The sequence below is a fragment of the Myotis lucifugus genome, unplaced genomic scaffold (assembly GCF_000147115.1).
Source record: "Myotis lucifugus unplaced genomic scaffold, Myoluc2.0 scaffold_486, whole genome shotgun sequence".
Lineage (NCBI taxonomy): Eukaryota > Metazoa > Chordata > Mammalia > Chiroptera > Vespertilionidae > Myotis > Myotis lucifugus.
In genome coordinates, this window is record NW_005871534.1 from 435237 (window position 1) to 446991 (window position 11755).

Below are 11755 nucleotides of genomic sequence, written 5' to 3' on the forward strand. Positions count from 1 at the left end.
CGCCTACTGGCCAATCACTGCGAGAAAGAGGAGAAGTTCGGGAAGAAACCGGAGAGGAGGGACAAAGCGCGACCAATAGAAACAGGAAATGCAGTTCCACCATATCCGGCATTGCCTCTGGCGCCTGCGCTCTGTGCTGGGGAGGCCGGGTGACGTCTGGTGAATCCAAGATGGCGGCGCTCGGCTGATCCTGCTGCAGGTGAGGGGCCCAGGGCGGTGGGGGCGGGATGCAGCAGGTATGTGCCGGGCAGGGTTGGGCAGCGGAGCTCCGGTCGCTTCCATATCTATGCTCTCCGTCTTCTGCAGGTGACGGAGGTGCCGCCGCCTCCCGCCTGACGTTCCTGGGGAGACCCTGCACCGCTCCTGCCGCCGCAGCCATGTCTGGGCCCGGCAACAAACGCGCCGCCGGCGACGGGGGCTCGGGGCCCCCAGAGAAGTTGAGCCGCGAGGAGAAGACCACGACCACGCTTATAGAACCCATTCGTCTGGGGGGCATCTCTTCTACGGTTCGTTCCCGCCCTCAACTCTGTGCTCCCAACTCTGTTCTCCGCCCAAATCGCCCGGAACCTTATTCCTAGCTCCCCACATTTAGCAGGATCCACTTTACAGAACACTCTGTTGAGGGAAACCGAGAGCAAGACGTCTGCTCTCCCTTTCCAGATAGGAAAACAGGCTGCAGAAGGGTTCGGAGGAGACAGAAGCGGCCCCTCCTCCACCAAGGCGCCCTGTGGGTGTCCGCGCCCCTGTAAATCCTGTTAGTTAGCGTGGGGCTCCTCCTTCCACCCATTGCGTTGCTGTCCTCTGTCTGTCTCTCTGATTGATGTCTTGGGCCCCGCTTTCCTTGGCAGGAGGAGATGGACCTGAAGGTTTTGCAGTTCAAGAATAAGAAGCTAGCGGAGCGGTTGGAGCAGCGACAGGCTTGTGAGGATGAGCTCCGGGAGCGCATCGAGAAGCTGGAAAAGCGGCAGGCCACCGACGACGCCACGCTCCTCATCGTCAATCGCTACTGGGCCCAGGTGGATGCCCCTCTGCCTTCCAGGACTGGCCTCGATCCACTTGCCCATTCTCAGACTCCTGCTGGGAAGCAGTGTTATCAGGGAAGCACCTGAGGAATTCATAACATTTTTGGTGCTTTCTCCCTTCAGCTGGATGAAACTGTGGAAACCCTTCTTCGACACCATGAGAACCAGGGGGAGCTGTCTTCAGGGACAGAGGCGCCTGGAACCCAGGAGGGGCCGACCCGTGATGAGACCCCTCTCACAGAGCCAGGGACGTCAGAACTGAGGGGTAGGGCCAGAGCCCGAGGACCTGGGGAGCTTAATTACATTCTGGGAAAGATCCTGGAGAGGAAGGGACTTTGGATATTAGGCTCCTGGAGTCCCTACCTCCCCTCCCACACAGGCACATAAAATTGATTTCATGTTTGGGCAGCTAATACAATGGGTCAAAATACAGGCTTTGGAATCTGAGTGACTTGGTTCATAGTGCAATTTATGTTTTGAGATTCGTTTAGTTAAAAGTGTTAATATGGAGTGTTGACTGTGTATCTGGCACTGATCTAGACTTGCAGGAGACATAGATAAGCAAAAAGAAATACTACCTCTGCCATCAGAGAGGAAGTGATTGTAAATCATAAGTTAAAAGTATCGGGGCCCCTGAACGGGAATTAGTGTGTGTGCACTTGTGTGTGGTTCTATTTTATTTTATTTATTGATTTTAGGGAGAGAGAGAACATCATAGATTTGTGGTTCCACTTTTTTATGCATTCGTTGGTTGATTCTTGTATGTGCTCTGACCAGGGATCAAACCCACAACCTGATGCTCTGACCAACTGAGTGACCCAGCCAGGGCCTGGTGTGGGTTCTAATTTAGTTTGAGAAGGCTTCCCTGCAGAAATAATTGGGAGCATTGTGGCCTTGGGGGAATTACCTCTTGAATCTGTTGTTTTGATTTCAAGATGGGGATAACAATGCACTATAGGTGTCGTTGTGTTGATTCAGTGAGCCAAAGAGTGTTGAATGGCTCAGTCTGGAACTTGGTTCAGAGTTGTAACTGCTGCTATTATCCTCATTAGTGTCTCCATCCCTCCTAGAGACCCTGCCCATGCAGCTGCGGCCCCCACTCAGTGAGCCAGCCTTGGCTTTTGTGGTGGCACTGGGTGCCAGCAGCAATGAGGAGGTGGAGCTGCAGCTACAGGGCCAAATGGAGTTCTCCAAGGCAGCCGTGTCCCGTGTCGTGGAGGCCTCAGACCGCCTGCAGCGCCAGGTGGAGGAACTCTGCCAGCGAGTATACAGCGGAGGTTAGTGCTTTGTGCCCCCGTCCCAGAGATCACCATACCAATTTGCATCTTTATTCTATCCCTTTCTCAATGCCTCTGGCCCAGAGGCAGCCAGATTTTCCCAAGGAATAAATCAGTCATGTTCTCGGGGAAGGGTTAGGTTGTAGATGGGGGCTCCAACTTTGATTTCTGGAGTTGAACTCTAAAGAGATCGAGAAGAGGAGCTGTTGATTCTAGTGGGGCTAACCCCTTTTGGCGGGATATCTTTTTTGGAGCACTTTGCACAAGACAGAGCAGCAAGTGCCCCGGCTTTGTAGGCAGACGGGCTTCCCCAAGCCTTAGTTCTGTCACTCTAGCCTTGGCATTCCGGGCAGATGGCTCTCCTCTCTGAGCTGCTTTCCTCCTCTGTGCGGTAGGGGTAAAGACTCCTAGCTTTGTCATGGTGGATCACACTGGGCACAGAGCAGACCCCAGAATGAGTTAGCACTTTTCCCCATTGCCCTGGACTTGACTCTGACCCGAGCCCTGACTTCCCAGGGGATAGTGAGCACCCTGGTGAGGCGGCTCGGGCACGCACCCGGGAGCTGGGCCGTGAGAACCGGCGACTTCAGGACTTGGCCACCCAGCTACAGGAGAAGCACCACCGTATCTCATTGGAGGTGGGCGTTGCATTTTTGGGGGTGGGATTAGACCCAGGGCAGGGTCTAGGTTGGGTGGACACCCAAGGATCTTAGGGAACCAAGTCTCCTCATTTAAGCATCTGCCCTTTTCGTTGTTCTCAGTACTCTGAGCTCCAGGATAAAGTGACTTCAGCAGAGACCAAAGTGCTAGAAATGGAGACGACAGTAGAGGACCTGCAGTGGGACATTGAGAAGCTGCGCAAGCGTGAGCAAAAGCTCAATAAGCACCTGGCGGAGGCCTTGGAGCAGGTGGGGCTAGGGTGCTGTGTCAGATGTAGGGGCTGGGTACCTAGGGCCCTAGGTTCTCTCCTCACACTCATCTGTCTGTCTTTCTTTCTCTCCTCTCCACAGCTCAACTCTGGCTACTATGTGTCTGGGAGTTCCTCAGGCTTCCAGGGGGGCCAGATCACACTCAGCATGCAGAAGGTGAGCAGGTATCATTCTTCCCAGTCCCTCCCATAATCTTTTCTCTGCCCTTGACATTCCCCACAGAATTATGGTGTCTGAGGTCCTTCCCTGTCACTCATGCTGCTCTTTGTTGTATTCATGCACAAATATGTTCAGTAGGTCATTGCTAAACACTAAGTGCTAGGCACTGTGCTGGGAGCAAGCATATTGGAGAACAAGATAGACAAAAACCAAAGCTTTCATGGAGCTTAAGTTCTAGTCGGGAGAACTGACAAGAAGTAAGGAAAATAGTACATCAGGTGGTTATAAGCACCACAAGGAGAAAGTGTAGACAGTAGATAAATGGAAGTGTTGGGGGCGATTGGAATTCTTAGTTGGGTGGCTGAAGAAGAGCCTTGCTGAGACAGTGCATTCAATCACTGTCATTCCTTGTCCTACCTATGCTCTCACCTCTTGGCCGTTGCACATTTTCTTGGTGCTGTGGGGGATCACCATGCCCTATTCCCGTTCCTTCAGCTTACTCTTCAGGGCTTCCAGGAAGCCTTCTCTCACGCCTTGTCAGTTACAGGCCTTGGTTCCCAGCATTCACCATGCAGTATTGAGTTTACTTCCACTTGCCTGGGAGCTCTTAGGAAAGTGCTTAGGTCTGGCTTGTCCCAGGGGCTTCAGAGTACATCATTGCTGCACATAGGAGAGCGTGAGTGGGGCTTGTGTGAAGGAAGCATGCCTCCTGGCCTGGCCCTGACTGCCGCAGCCTTTCCCATCCCACAGTTTGAGATGCTGAATGCGGAGTTAGAGGAAAACCAGGAATTGGCCAATAACCGCATGACAGAGCTGGAGAAGCTACAGGCCGAACTTCAGGGGGCTGTGCGGACCAATGAGCGCCTCAAGGTGGGCATTTGGGGCCGGGAGGGCCTAAGACTGCAAGGTGGGGGCTGAATCCTTTCACTGATCACTTTTGGGCATCCCTACCTTTAGGTGGCCCTACGTAGTCTTCCTGAAGAGGTGGTTCGGGAGACGGGGGAATACCGAATGCTGCAGGCCCAGTTCTCACTGCTTTACAATGAGTCTCTGCAAGTGAAGACCCAGCTGGATGAGGCCCGGGGGCTGCTGCTGGCCACCAAGAACTCCCACCTGAGACACATTGAACACATGGAGGTATGGCCCTAGAACGGGTGGGGGCTGTGGTAAGTGCCAGACCCTGAGGGTTAAGGCTTTCCTGGTCTGAGTCCCTGTATGCCTGCCAGGGGTCCCTTGGGAATAAATTCTTAAGCCACTGAGGCCTGAGGCAGGGGGCTTGCCAGGGAGCAGAGGGACTGTGTGGGTCCTTAATGCCTCAACCCACAGAGCGATGAGTTGGGGCTGCAGAAGAAGCTGCGCACAGAGGTTATCCAGCTGGAGGACACACTGGCCCAGGTACGCAAGGAGTACGAGATGCTGCGCATCGAGTTTGAACAGAACCTGGCGGCCAACGAGCAGGCGGGTATGTGGTGAGGACGGGGTGGAGGTGGGCCTTATCTGGGATTCCTGGGCCCTAGTGAGGGGCTGCTGCTCATCCAGATGCAAGAGGTTTAACCCTTCCTGTCACAGAGCCTCATCTCCCTGTGGAAAACAGGTACCACACCACCTGGCTCAAAGGCACAGTAAGACTTAACAACCAGCTGAGGTGGTTGATGGAGCAGGCTTAGAACATGAGCTGCCAGCCCCACCTGTGGCTCTCTGGCCTTCAGGTGTCTCTCTCAGATAACTCATTTATTTTGGAAAGAGTTATTTAATACCACCTATGGCCAGGCTCTGTTCTAGGCTTTGGGATTATACCAGTGAACAAAACACTGGAGCACTGTTATAATGGGGGAAGGCAGGAATAGAGAAGAAAATATGGAATATGTATTTTAGATAATGACAAATATGCCAAGAAAAATAAAGCATGGATTGAAGACAGGAAGTATTAGGAGAAAGGGTGTTGCAGTTTTGGATGGGGAGGCCTGAGAAATGTATTACTGAGAAGGTGACGTTTGTTTAAAAATCCAGAAGTAGATTAACTCACTTTTGTGAATTTACTGTTATGTGTTCTTTTGAAGGAAATTTGGAAGTATTTAAAAATGTACATGAGCAGAAATAACACAAAGACAGTGGGAAGTTACTTTTGGGTGAATTTTCTTCAGAGTAAAGTCTGCATTACTTTGATGAGGTCACACTGTATAAGGCTTCAGTTTTCCTCTTTATAATGGGAGTGATGGCTCTGGCTCCTCCTCTTCCCCCACTAAAGAGTTGGGCCCTCATCCAGGGGCCAGTCTGACGTCAGTCCCTGACCCTCCCCTAGGGCCCATCAACCGTGAGATGCGCCATCTGATCAGCAGTCTTCAAAACCACAACCACCAGCTAAAGGGGGATGCCCAGCGATACAAGCGGAAGCTGCGGGAAGTGCAGGCTGAGATTGGCAAGGTGAGGAGAGTGCTGCCTGGGAGAAGCCTTGGCTAGACCCCAGTGAGTACCATCTCACTGCAGCCCTGTTCTCTCCTGTTCTTTGCAGCTCCGGGCCCAGGCCAGTGGCTCTACGCACTCTGTCCCCAACCTGGGCCACTCAGAGGACTCTGGCCTCAGTGCCCCAGCTGTAGGGAAAGAAGAGGGCGGGCCAGGCCCTGTTGGAGCCCATGAGACCAGAAAGGAGATAGCGTCAGTGCCTGTTGCCGCCATGGCTACCTCCTCAGCAAAGAAGGAGGAACTGGTCCCCTCTGAGGAAGATGCCCAGGCCTTAACCCCCGGGTCCCAGGGCCCCTCTTCCCGGGGCCGAGAACCTGAGGCCAGGCCCAAACGGGAGCTTCGGGAGCGGGAAGGGCCTGGCCTGGGATCCCAGTCTATAGCCTCAGCACTTTCAAGAGCTGATCGGGAGAAGGCCAAGGTGGAGGAGGCCAAGAGGAAGGAGTCAGAACTCCTTAAAGGTCTCCGAGCAGAGCTCAAGTGAGGCCCTATTCCTGTCTTCTTCCCACCCCTGCCAAGTGGCCTCCAGCCCTACTAACCAAGTCCTCCTGTGCCTCCCCCAGGAAGGCCCAGGAAAGCCAGAAGGAAATGAAGCTGCTGCTGGATATGTACAAATCAGCGCCCAAGGAGCAGCGGGATAAGGTGCAGCTCATGGCAGCTGAACGCAAGGCCAAGGCCGAGGTGAGGTCAGGAAGGGCTTGTGGGGCATATAGAGAGGCTACCCCATAGGGTTCTGACCAAAGCAGAGCCCTAGATCAGCAGGAAGCCATGACGAGAGCTCCCTCCTTCTGGCGGCTGTAGGTCGATGAGCTCCGGAGTCGTATCCGGGAATTGGAGGAGAGGGATCGACGGGAGAGCAAGAAGATTGCAGATGAAGATGCCCTGAGGCGCATTCGGCAGGCAGAGGAGCAGATAGAACACCTGCAGCGCAAGTTGGGTGCCACCAAGCAGGTGTGAGCCTCTTGTGGTTCTCTTGCTTCTAAATGTTAGGAATCCCTTTACCCGCTCCCTCCAACCCCCCGGTCTTGGGTGCTTCTAGCAGATGGCCTGGTTCCACTCGGTTCTTTGCTCAGTCGTGTGTTCCTGGGGTTTCCCTATGGTCCTCCTGCCATCTACCACACTCCATCGGTCCTTGCCCACACAGGAGGAGGAGGCTCTGCTGTCGGAGATGGATGTGACAGGGCAGGCTTTTGAGGACATGCAGGAGCAAAATGGGCGGCTGCTACAGCAGCTGCGGGAAAAGGACGATGCCAACTTCAAGCTGATGTCAGAGCGGATCAAGGCCAACCAGATTCACAAGCTGCTGCGGGAGGAGAAGGATGAGCTGGGTGAGCAGGTTCTTGGCCTCAAGTCGCAGGTATGGTCACCCTGGGCTTGTAGGGTGGAGCTGGAGAGGCAGGGGCTTCCCAGCACTGAATCTCTACCCCGTCCTCAGGTGGATGCCCAGCTGCTGACCGTGCAGAAGCTGGAGGAAAAAGAGCGGGCCTTGCAGGGCAGCCTGGGAGGTGTGGAGAAGGAGCTGACGCTGCGCAGCCAGGCCCTGGAGCTCAATAAGAGGAAGGTGAGGCCGGGCCCGGGGGAGGCAACATAAGATGCTGGCTCACAGCTGAAGAAGTCAGGCTCACGTCTCAAACTCTTACTATGTTCCAGACCCTGTGCTGAGGACTTCCCACACTTGGTCAGATTTCAGTCTCATAATGATCCTATGATGGTTTTTCTTGTTATCCGTGAGGAAACTAAGGTGCAGGAGGTCAGCTGACTTGCTCAAGAAAGAGTAGAACTTGGGTTCGGTGGGTCTCCTTGGCTCTAGGACCCACATCCTGACCTGTAAAACAGGGATGGTGGTTCCTGTCACATAGTTGTATTAAAACTAAGAAATATCTAGTTCGTGGTAAAGGCTTAAGATAGATTTTCAGTTTCTTTCTCCACTGGGCTTTTTTCTCCTCCTGTTTCATTCATTCATTTAGGCCGGAGGTGGGGAAAATCAGTATAAGGCCTGCGAAATTATTTGGTCCGGCCCTGCCGAGGCAATTGCAGGCGGGACTCAAAATTCAATAAATCTAAGAGCTTTTTTCATAGCAACAAAATTTATAGTAAGTGAATGATATTAAGCGAATGATGTTATAAATTTCCAAATGGCCTTGGTGAAAACGTTCCCCACCCCTCATTTAGGCAGTGAACATGCCCTTGCTGTATGTACCCGACCCCGTGCTGAGTGCTGGGGAGACCATGGGAACAGGAGGGTCCTATTAGAAGAGGGAAATTCCAGTCTTTGGGGACAGATAGCCAGCCAGTGATCCCAGAGATAGAATAATGTTATCACAGATCATAGCAAGTCTTGTGAGGGATAACTAAGGTGGCTGTATAAAAAAATATGAAGTGACATTTAAGTTGAGGGAGTTGCAGGAGAGACGTATGTATTGGAGTTGTAGCAGAGGGACAGCCCTGTGAAAGCTTGGAGTCAGGAGAGAGTGTTATGCAGCTGAGGAAAGTGTCCGGAATGAGGAAGAATACCTCATTCTTGAGTCCAGAGGTCAGGAGGGACCAGCTCCAGTGAAGAAAATTGGACTTAATCCAGGAGCAAGAATCACTGGAATGTTTGACACAAGTGTCTGTGGACCATGGTGCCTCACTCCCTAGGCTCAGAAGAATGGTGCCCTCCTGTCTCCCTCCCTCAGGCTGTGGAAGCAGCCCAGCTGGCTGAGGACCTGAAGGTACAGCTGGAGCATGTGCAGACGCGGCTGCGAGAGATTCAGCCTTGCTTGGCAGAGAGCCGGGCCGCTCGAGAGAAAGAGAGCTTCAACCTCAAGAGGGCTCAGGTGTGCGCATGGTGGGGACAAGGTCACTGGGGTGGCCTGGGGTGGCGGGGGTCAGGATGCAGACCCTTGTACTCAGCCTAGCCCCTGTCCTGCTTCAGGAGGACATCTCACGACTGCGGCGCAAGCTGGAGAAGCAGAGGAAGGTGGAGGTTTATGCAGATGCGGATGAAATCCTCCAGGAGGAGATCAAGGAGTACAAGGTGGGGCTGTGGGGCTCAGTTGTGCCCCATCAACCTAGGAATCTTAAATGAGGGGCTGGTTGGAGCACTAGTGGGGAGTCTGGGGACCCCAGAAATAAGGTAGGATAGCAAAAAGTGGGCAGAACTGGTTACGGAGAACAGACAACTGACCAAGAATTGTACACATACTGCAGGTCAGGCAGTGCCTGGCCAGGGGTGGGAGGGCTTGGAACTAGACCTAGTCTCAGAGCTCTTGAAATTGACAGTGTGTTGGAGGAGGCAGCCAAGTAATTCTCCCCTCCGAGTGATCAGCAGTGTGGGAACCCCGGGGGAAGGGAGGCTCTTAAACCGCCCTGGGGGTCAGCAGGCTTCCTGGAAGGAATGTCATCCTAAAGAAACATGAAGGATGAGTCCGAGTTGGCTGTGAGGAATGGGGACAAGAGGATTCTGGCAAAAGGGAAGGCAGAGGTGAGGCCCCTAATTGAGAGAGGGGTGCTGGAGGACAGAGCCAGACCTTGTACTTGGAGGACAGAATGTGGGTTTTGTAGTGACCAGCCAGCCCGAGAACACTGGGCAGTGTCGACCTGAAATATTTGACACAGGATCAAACGTGCAGTAAACCAGGTTGGCCACATGGAGACACGCAAGGGTTTTAAACCAGAGCGTTGTGGTCTGATTTGCTGTCAGATTTGGGTTAAAGTAGGTAAAGACTAGAGGCAGGGGGGTTTGTTAAGCTATTGTAATCGTTGAGGCAAAACCTGATACTGAGAAATAAGTAGAGGGGCTCAGGAGATACTTAAGAGGCAGAATTGCTTGGATTCAGTGATTGGAGGGAGACAAAAATACTGAACTCCTGGGTACCTGATGTGAGAAACTGAATGAAGAGTGGCATTTAGTGGGATTAGGAAGACTGAATAGGAGTAGGGGTTGGTGGACAGTGTTCAGAGATGTTGAACACAAGGTGCCTGCGGGACATCTGGGAAGGCGCTCAAAGCAAAAGGGCAGGTCTGGAGAACAGAGGTTTGGGGCTTATCAGCTGAGGCAGAAATAGAAGTGAGGGTCTGGCATAAGAAGGGACAGGGGTCATTCTCCTTAGGAACCTCAAAGCTTTAAAGATGGGCTGGAGAGAGAAGCCTGTGGATTGGGGTGAAGGAGAGTGATGATCATAGAGGGAGTTGATGGGGGAAGCACTTCAAGGAGGAGGGGGTGAGCTGAACCAGAGCGGCCAAGAGGGCAAATGAAGGGAGTGATGAGAGATGCCCTTGGATGTGGCAGTTTTGATGGGAATGGTTCTGGGACGGGTGGAGGTGGAGGTGAGGTCAGCTGACAGATGACCTGCACACTCGCTAACTGGAATGAAGAGAGGGTGGAAGGTGGGTCGCAAACCTTTGAAACAGTTTGACCTTTAAAGGTGAGAGGCAGCTGCAGGCAGCTATGGTGGGTAAGGGAAGGATTTCTCAAGAGGAGACAGACTTTGAGCTGTCAAATGCTGTGTAGGGTCTGAGGGCTAGAAGGTGTGGTGGTGGCTGGCTGGGATTTCAAGCCGAGCAGAGGAGGAATGTTTGTGAATGCTGAGTTGACGGAATTCCTGTCTGGAGTCGGAGGACAGACCTGGTGGCAGGTATCAGGATAGGAGCAGAGATCTGTGAAACTTCCAGGGACCCACAGCAGGATCTCTGGACCCAGTTGAGGGTGGAGACTGCATATTTCTAGTGGCTCTGCCATGCCCCCCGTGACTAGAGGTGCAGGTGAAGTAGACATTTGGCTTAAGCCAGGATTGGGGTTTTTCTAGAGAAGAACAGAGAGGAAAGAGATGAAGCCCAAGGGCAGAGAAGCCCAGGCTGAGCCTGTGGGCTGTTGGCCTTGAGAGGGAACATGTGACCACTGGCCATAACTGCCAGGTTAGAATTCAGACTGCGACTGTGTAGCTTTGAGACCAGCTTCTTCTGAGTCTTGGTTCCCTCGTGTAGAGTGCTCATGCACACCTCCCAGGGCTATGGGAGAGTTGGATGCAGTTGGCTGTATATGTGATAGCACAGCCAGAACCACCTCCTGCTGTCGGCTGGGGTTCTGGGCACCGTCAGGACTGTTCCTGAGCTGATCGGCTACCTTTGCCTGCCCCAGGCGCGGTTGACCTGCCCCTGCTGTAACACGCGCAAGAAGGACGCAGTGCTTACCAAGTGCTTCCACGTTTTCTGCTTCGAGTGCGTGCGGGGCCGCTATGAGGCCCGCCAGAGGAAGTGTCCCAAGTGCAACGCAGCCTTTGGTGCCCATGACTTCCACCGAGTCTACATCAGCTGAACCCGTAACTCAGGGGACTTTGGAACACCCGTGGACCCTGGGGGCTGTGCCTCCAGCCCCTGCCCATCCAGTCGGTTTGGGGTCTCCAGTGCATGCTAGTGGGAGTGGGGTCAGCCAAGCTCGGTTCCACCTTTTCTCCAGTCAGAGCTGAGGCACCCACCATGCAGGAAAGATCTGCTGTGAGCACCCAGGTCCATCCCAGCCCTAAGGGGGAAATCCCAAGGCTGTGATCCCCATGGAAGAGGAGACTCACTCACTACCTGCTTACACACCCACAAGTGAGGACCAGGGTGGGCTGGGTTCCAGCCCCTTGCTCCCTGCCTTCCAGGCCCAGGCAGGGCTTCTCCTGTGGAGTTCCCTGGGCTCTTTGGTCCGGCTCTTGTGCGTGGGGGTGGGGGTGGGGGTGGGGATAAGGGTAGGGGGGGGGTGGACCAACAACCCCATATTCGAAAATCGTGGTGCGCGAACACAAATACTAAAATGGATTTAGGAAGTTGTTGATATAAATGACTCGCAAATTAGCTACATGGAACACTGGAAGAAAGAATTCTTGACTAGTATACATACCAGTAGATTGACTGAGACAAATGTGTGAAAAATATAATAGTG

The 11755-nt window shown here is 53.3% G+C and overlaps 1 protein-coding gene across 2 annotated transcripts in view; it reads left to right on the forward strand.

Moving 5' to 3' along the window:
- The first annotated feature begins 62 nt into the window (after positions 1-62).
- The window catches only part of RNF40 (ring finger protein 40), a 12226-nt gene continuing 533 nt past the window's right edge, over positions 63-11755 (forward strand). Inside the window, exons 1-20 of one of the 2 annotated variants that reach the window (XM_023744804.1) lie at positions 63-199; positions 307-506; positions 849-1016; positions 1146-1287; positions 2075-2299; positions 2816-2937; positions 3061-3207; positions 3310-3384; positions 4138-4257; positions 4345-4524; positions 4714-4849; positions 5690-5811; positions 5900-6327; positions 6411-6528; positions 6649-6798; positions 6992-7204; positions 7283-7408; positions 8526-8666; positions 8765-8866; positions 10970-11424. In XM_023744804.1, coding sequence (XP_023600572.1) covers positions 378-506; positions 849-1016; positions 1146-1287; positions 2075-2299; positions 2816-2937; positions 3061-3207; positions 3310-3384; positions 4138-4257; positions 4345-4524; positions 4714-4849; positions 5690-5811; positions 5900-6327; positions 6411-6528; positions 6649-6798; positions 6992-7204; positions 7283-7408; positions 8526-8666; positions 8765-8866; positions 10970-11146 — 3021 coding nt within the window. In that variant the 5' untranslated portion in view covers positions 63-199; positions 307-377 and the 3' untranslated portion in view covers positions 11147-11424. The remainder of the gene's footprint in view (positions 200-306; positions 507-848; positions 1017-1145; positions 1288-2074; positions 2300-2815; positions 2938-3060; positions 3208-3309; positions 3385-4137; positions 4258-4344; positions 4525-4713; positions 4850-5689; positions 5812-5899; positions 6328-6410; positions 6529-6648; positions 6799-6991; positions 7205-7282; positions 7409-8525; positions 8667-8764; positions 8867-10969; positions 11425-11755) is intronic. The other variant, XM_023744805.1, reaches the window with a different exon arrangement.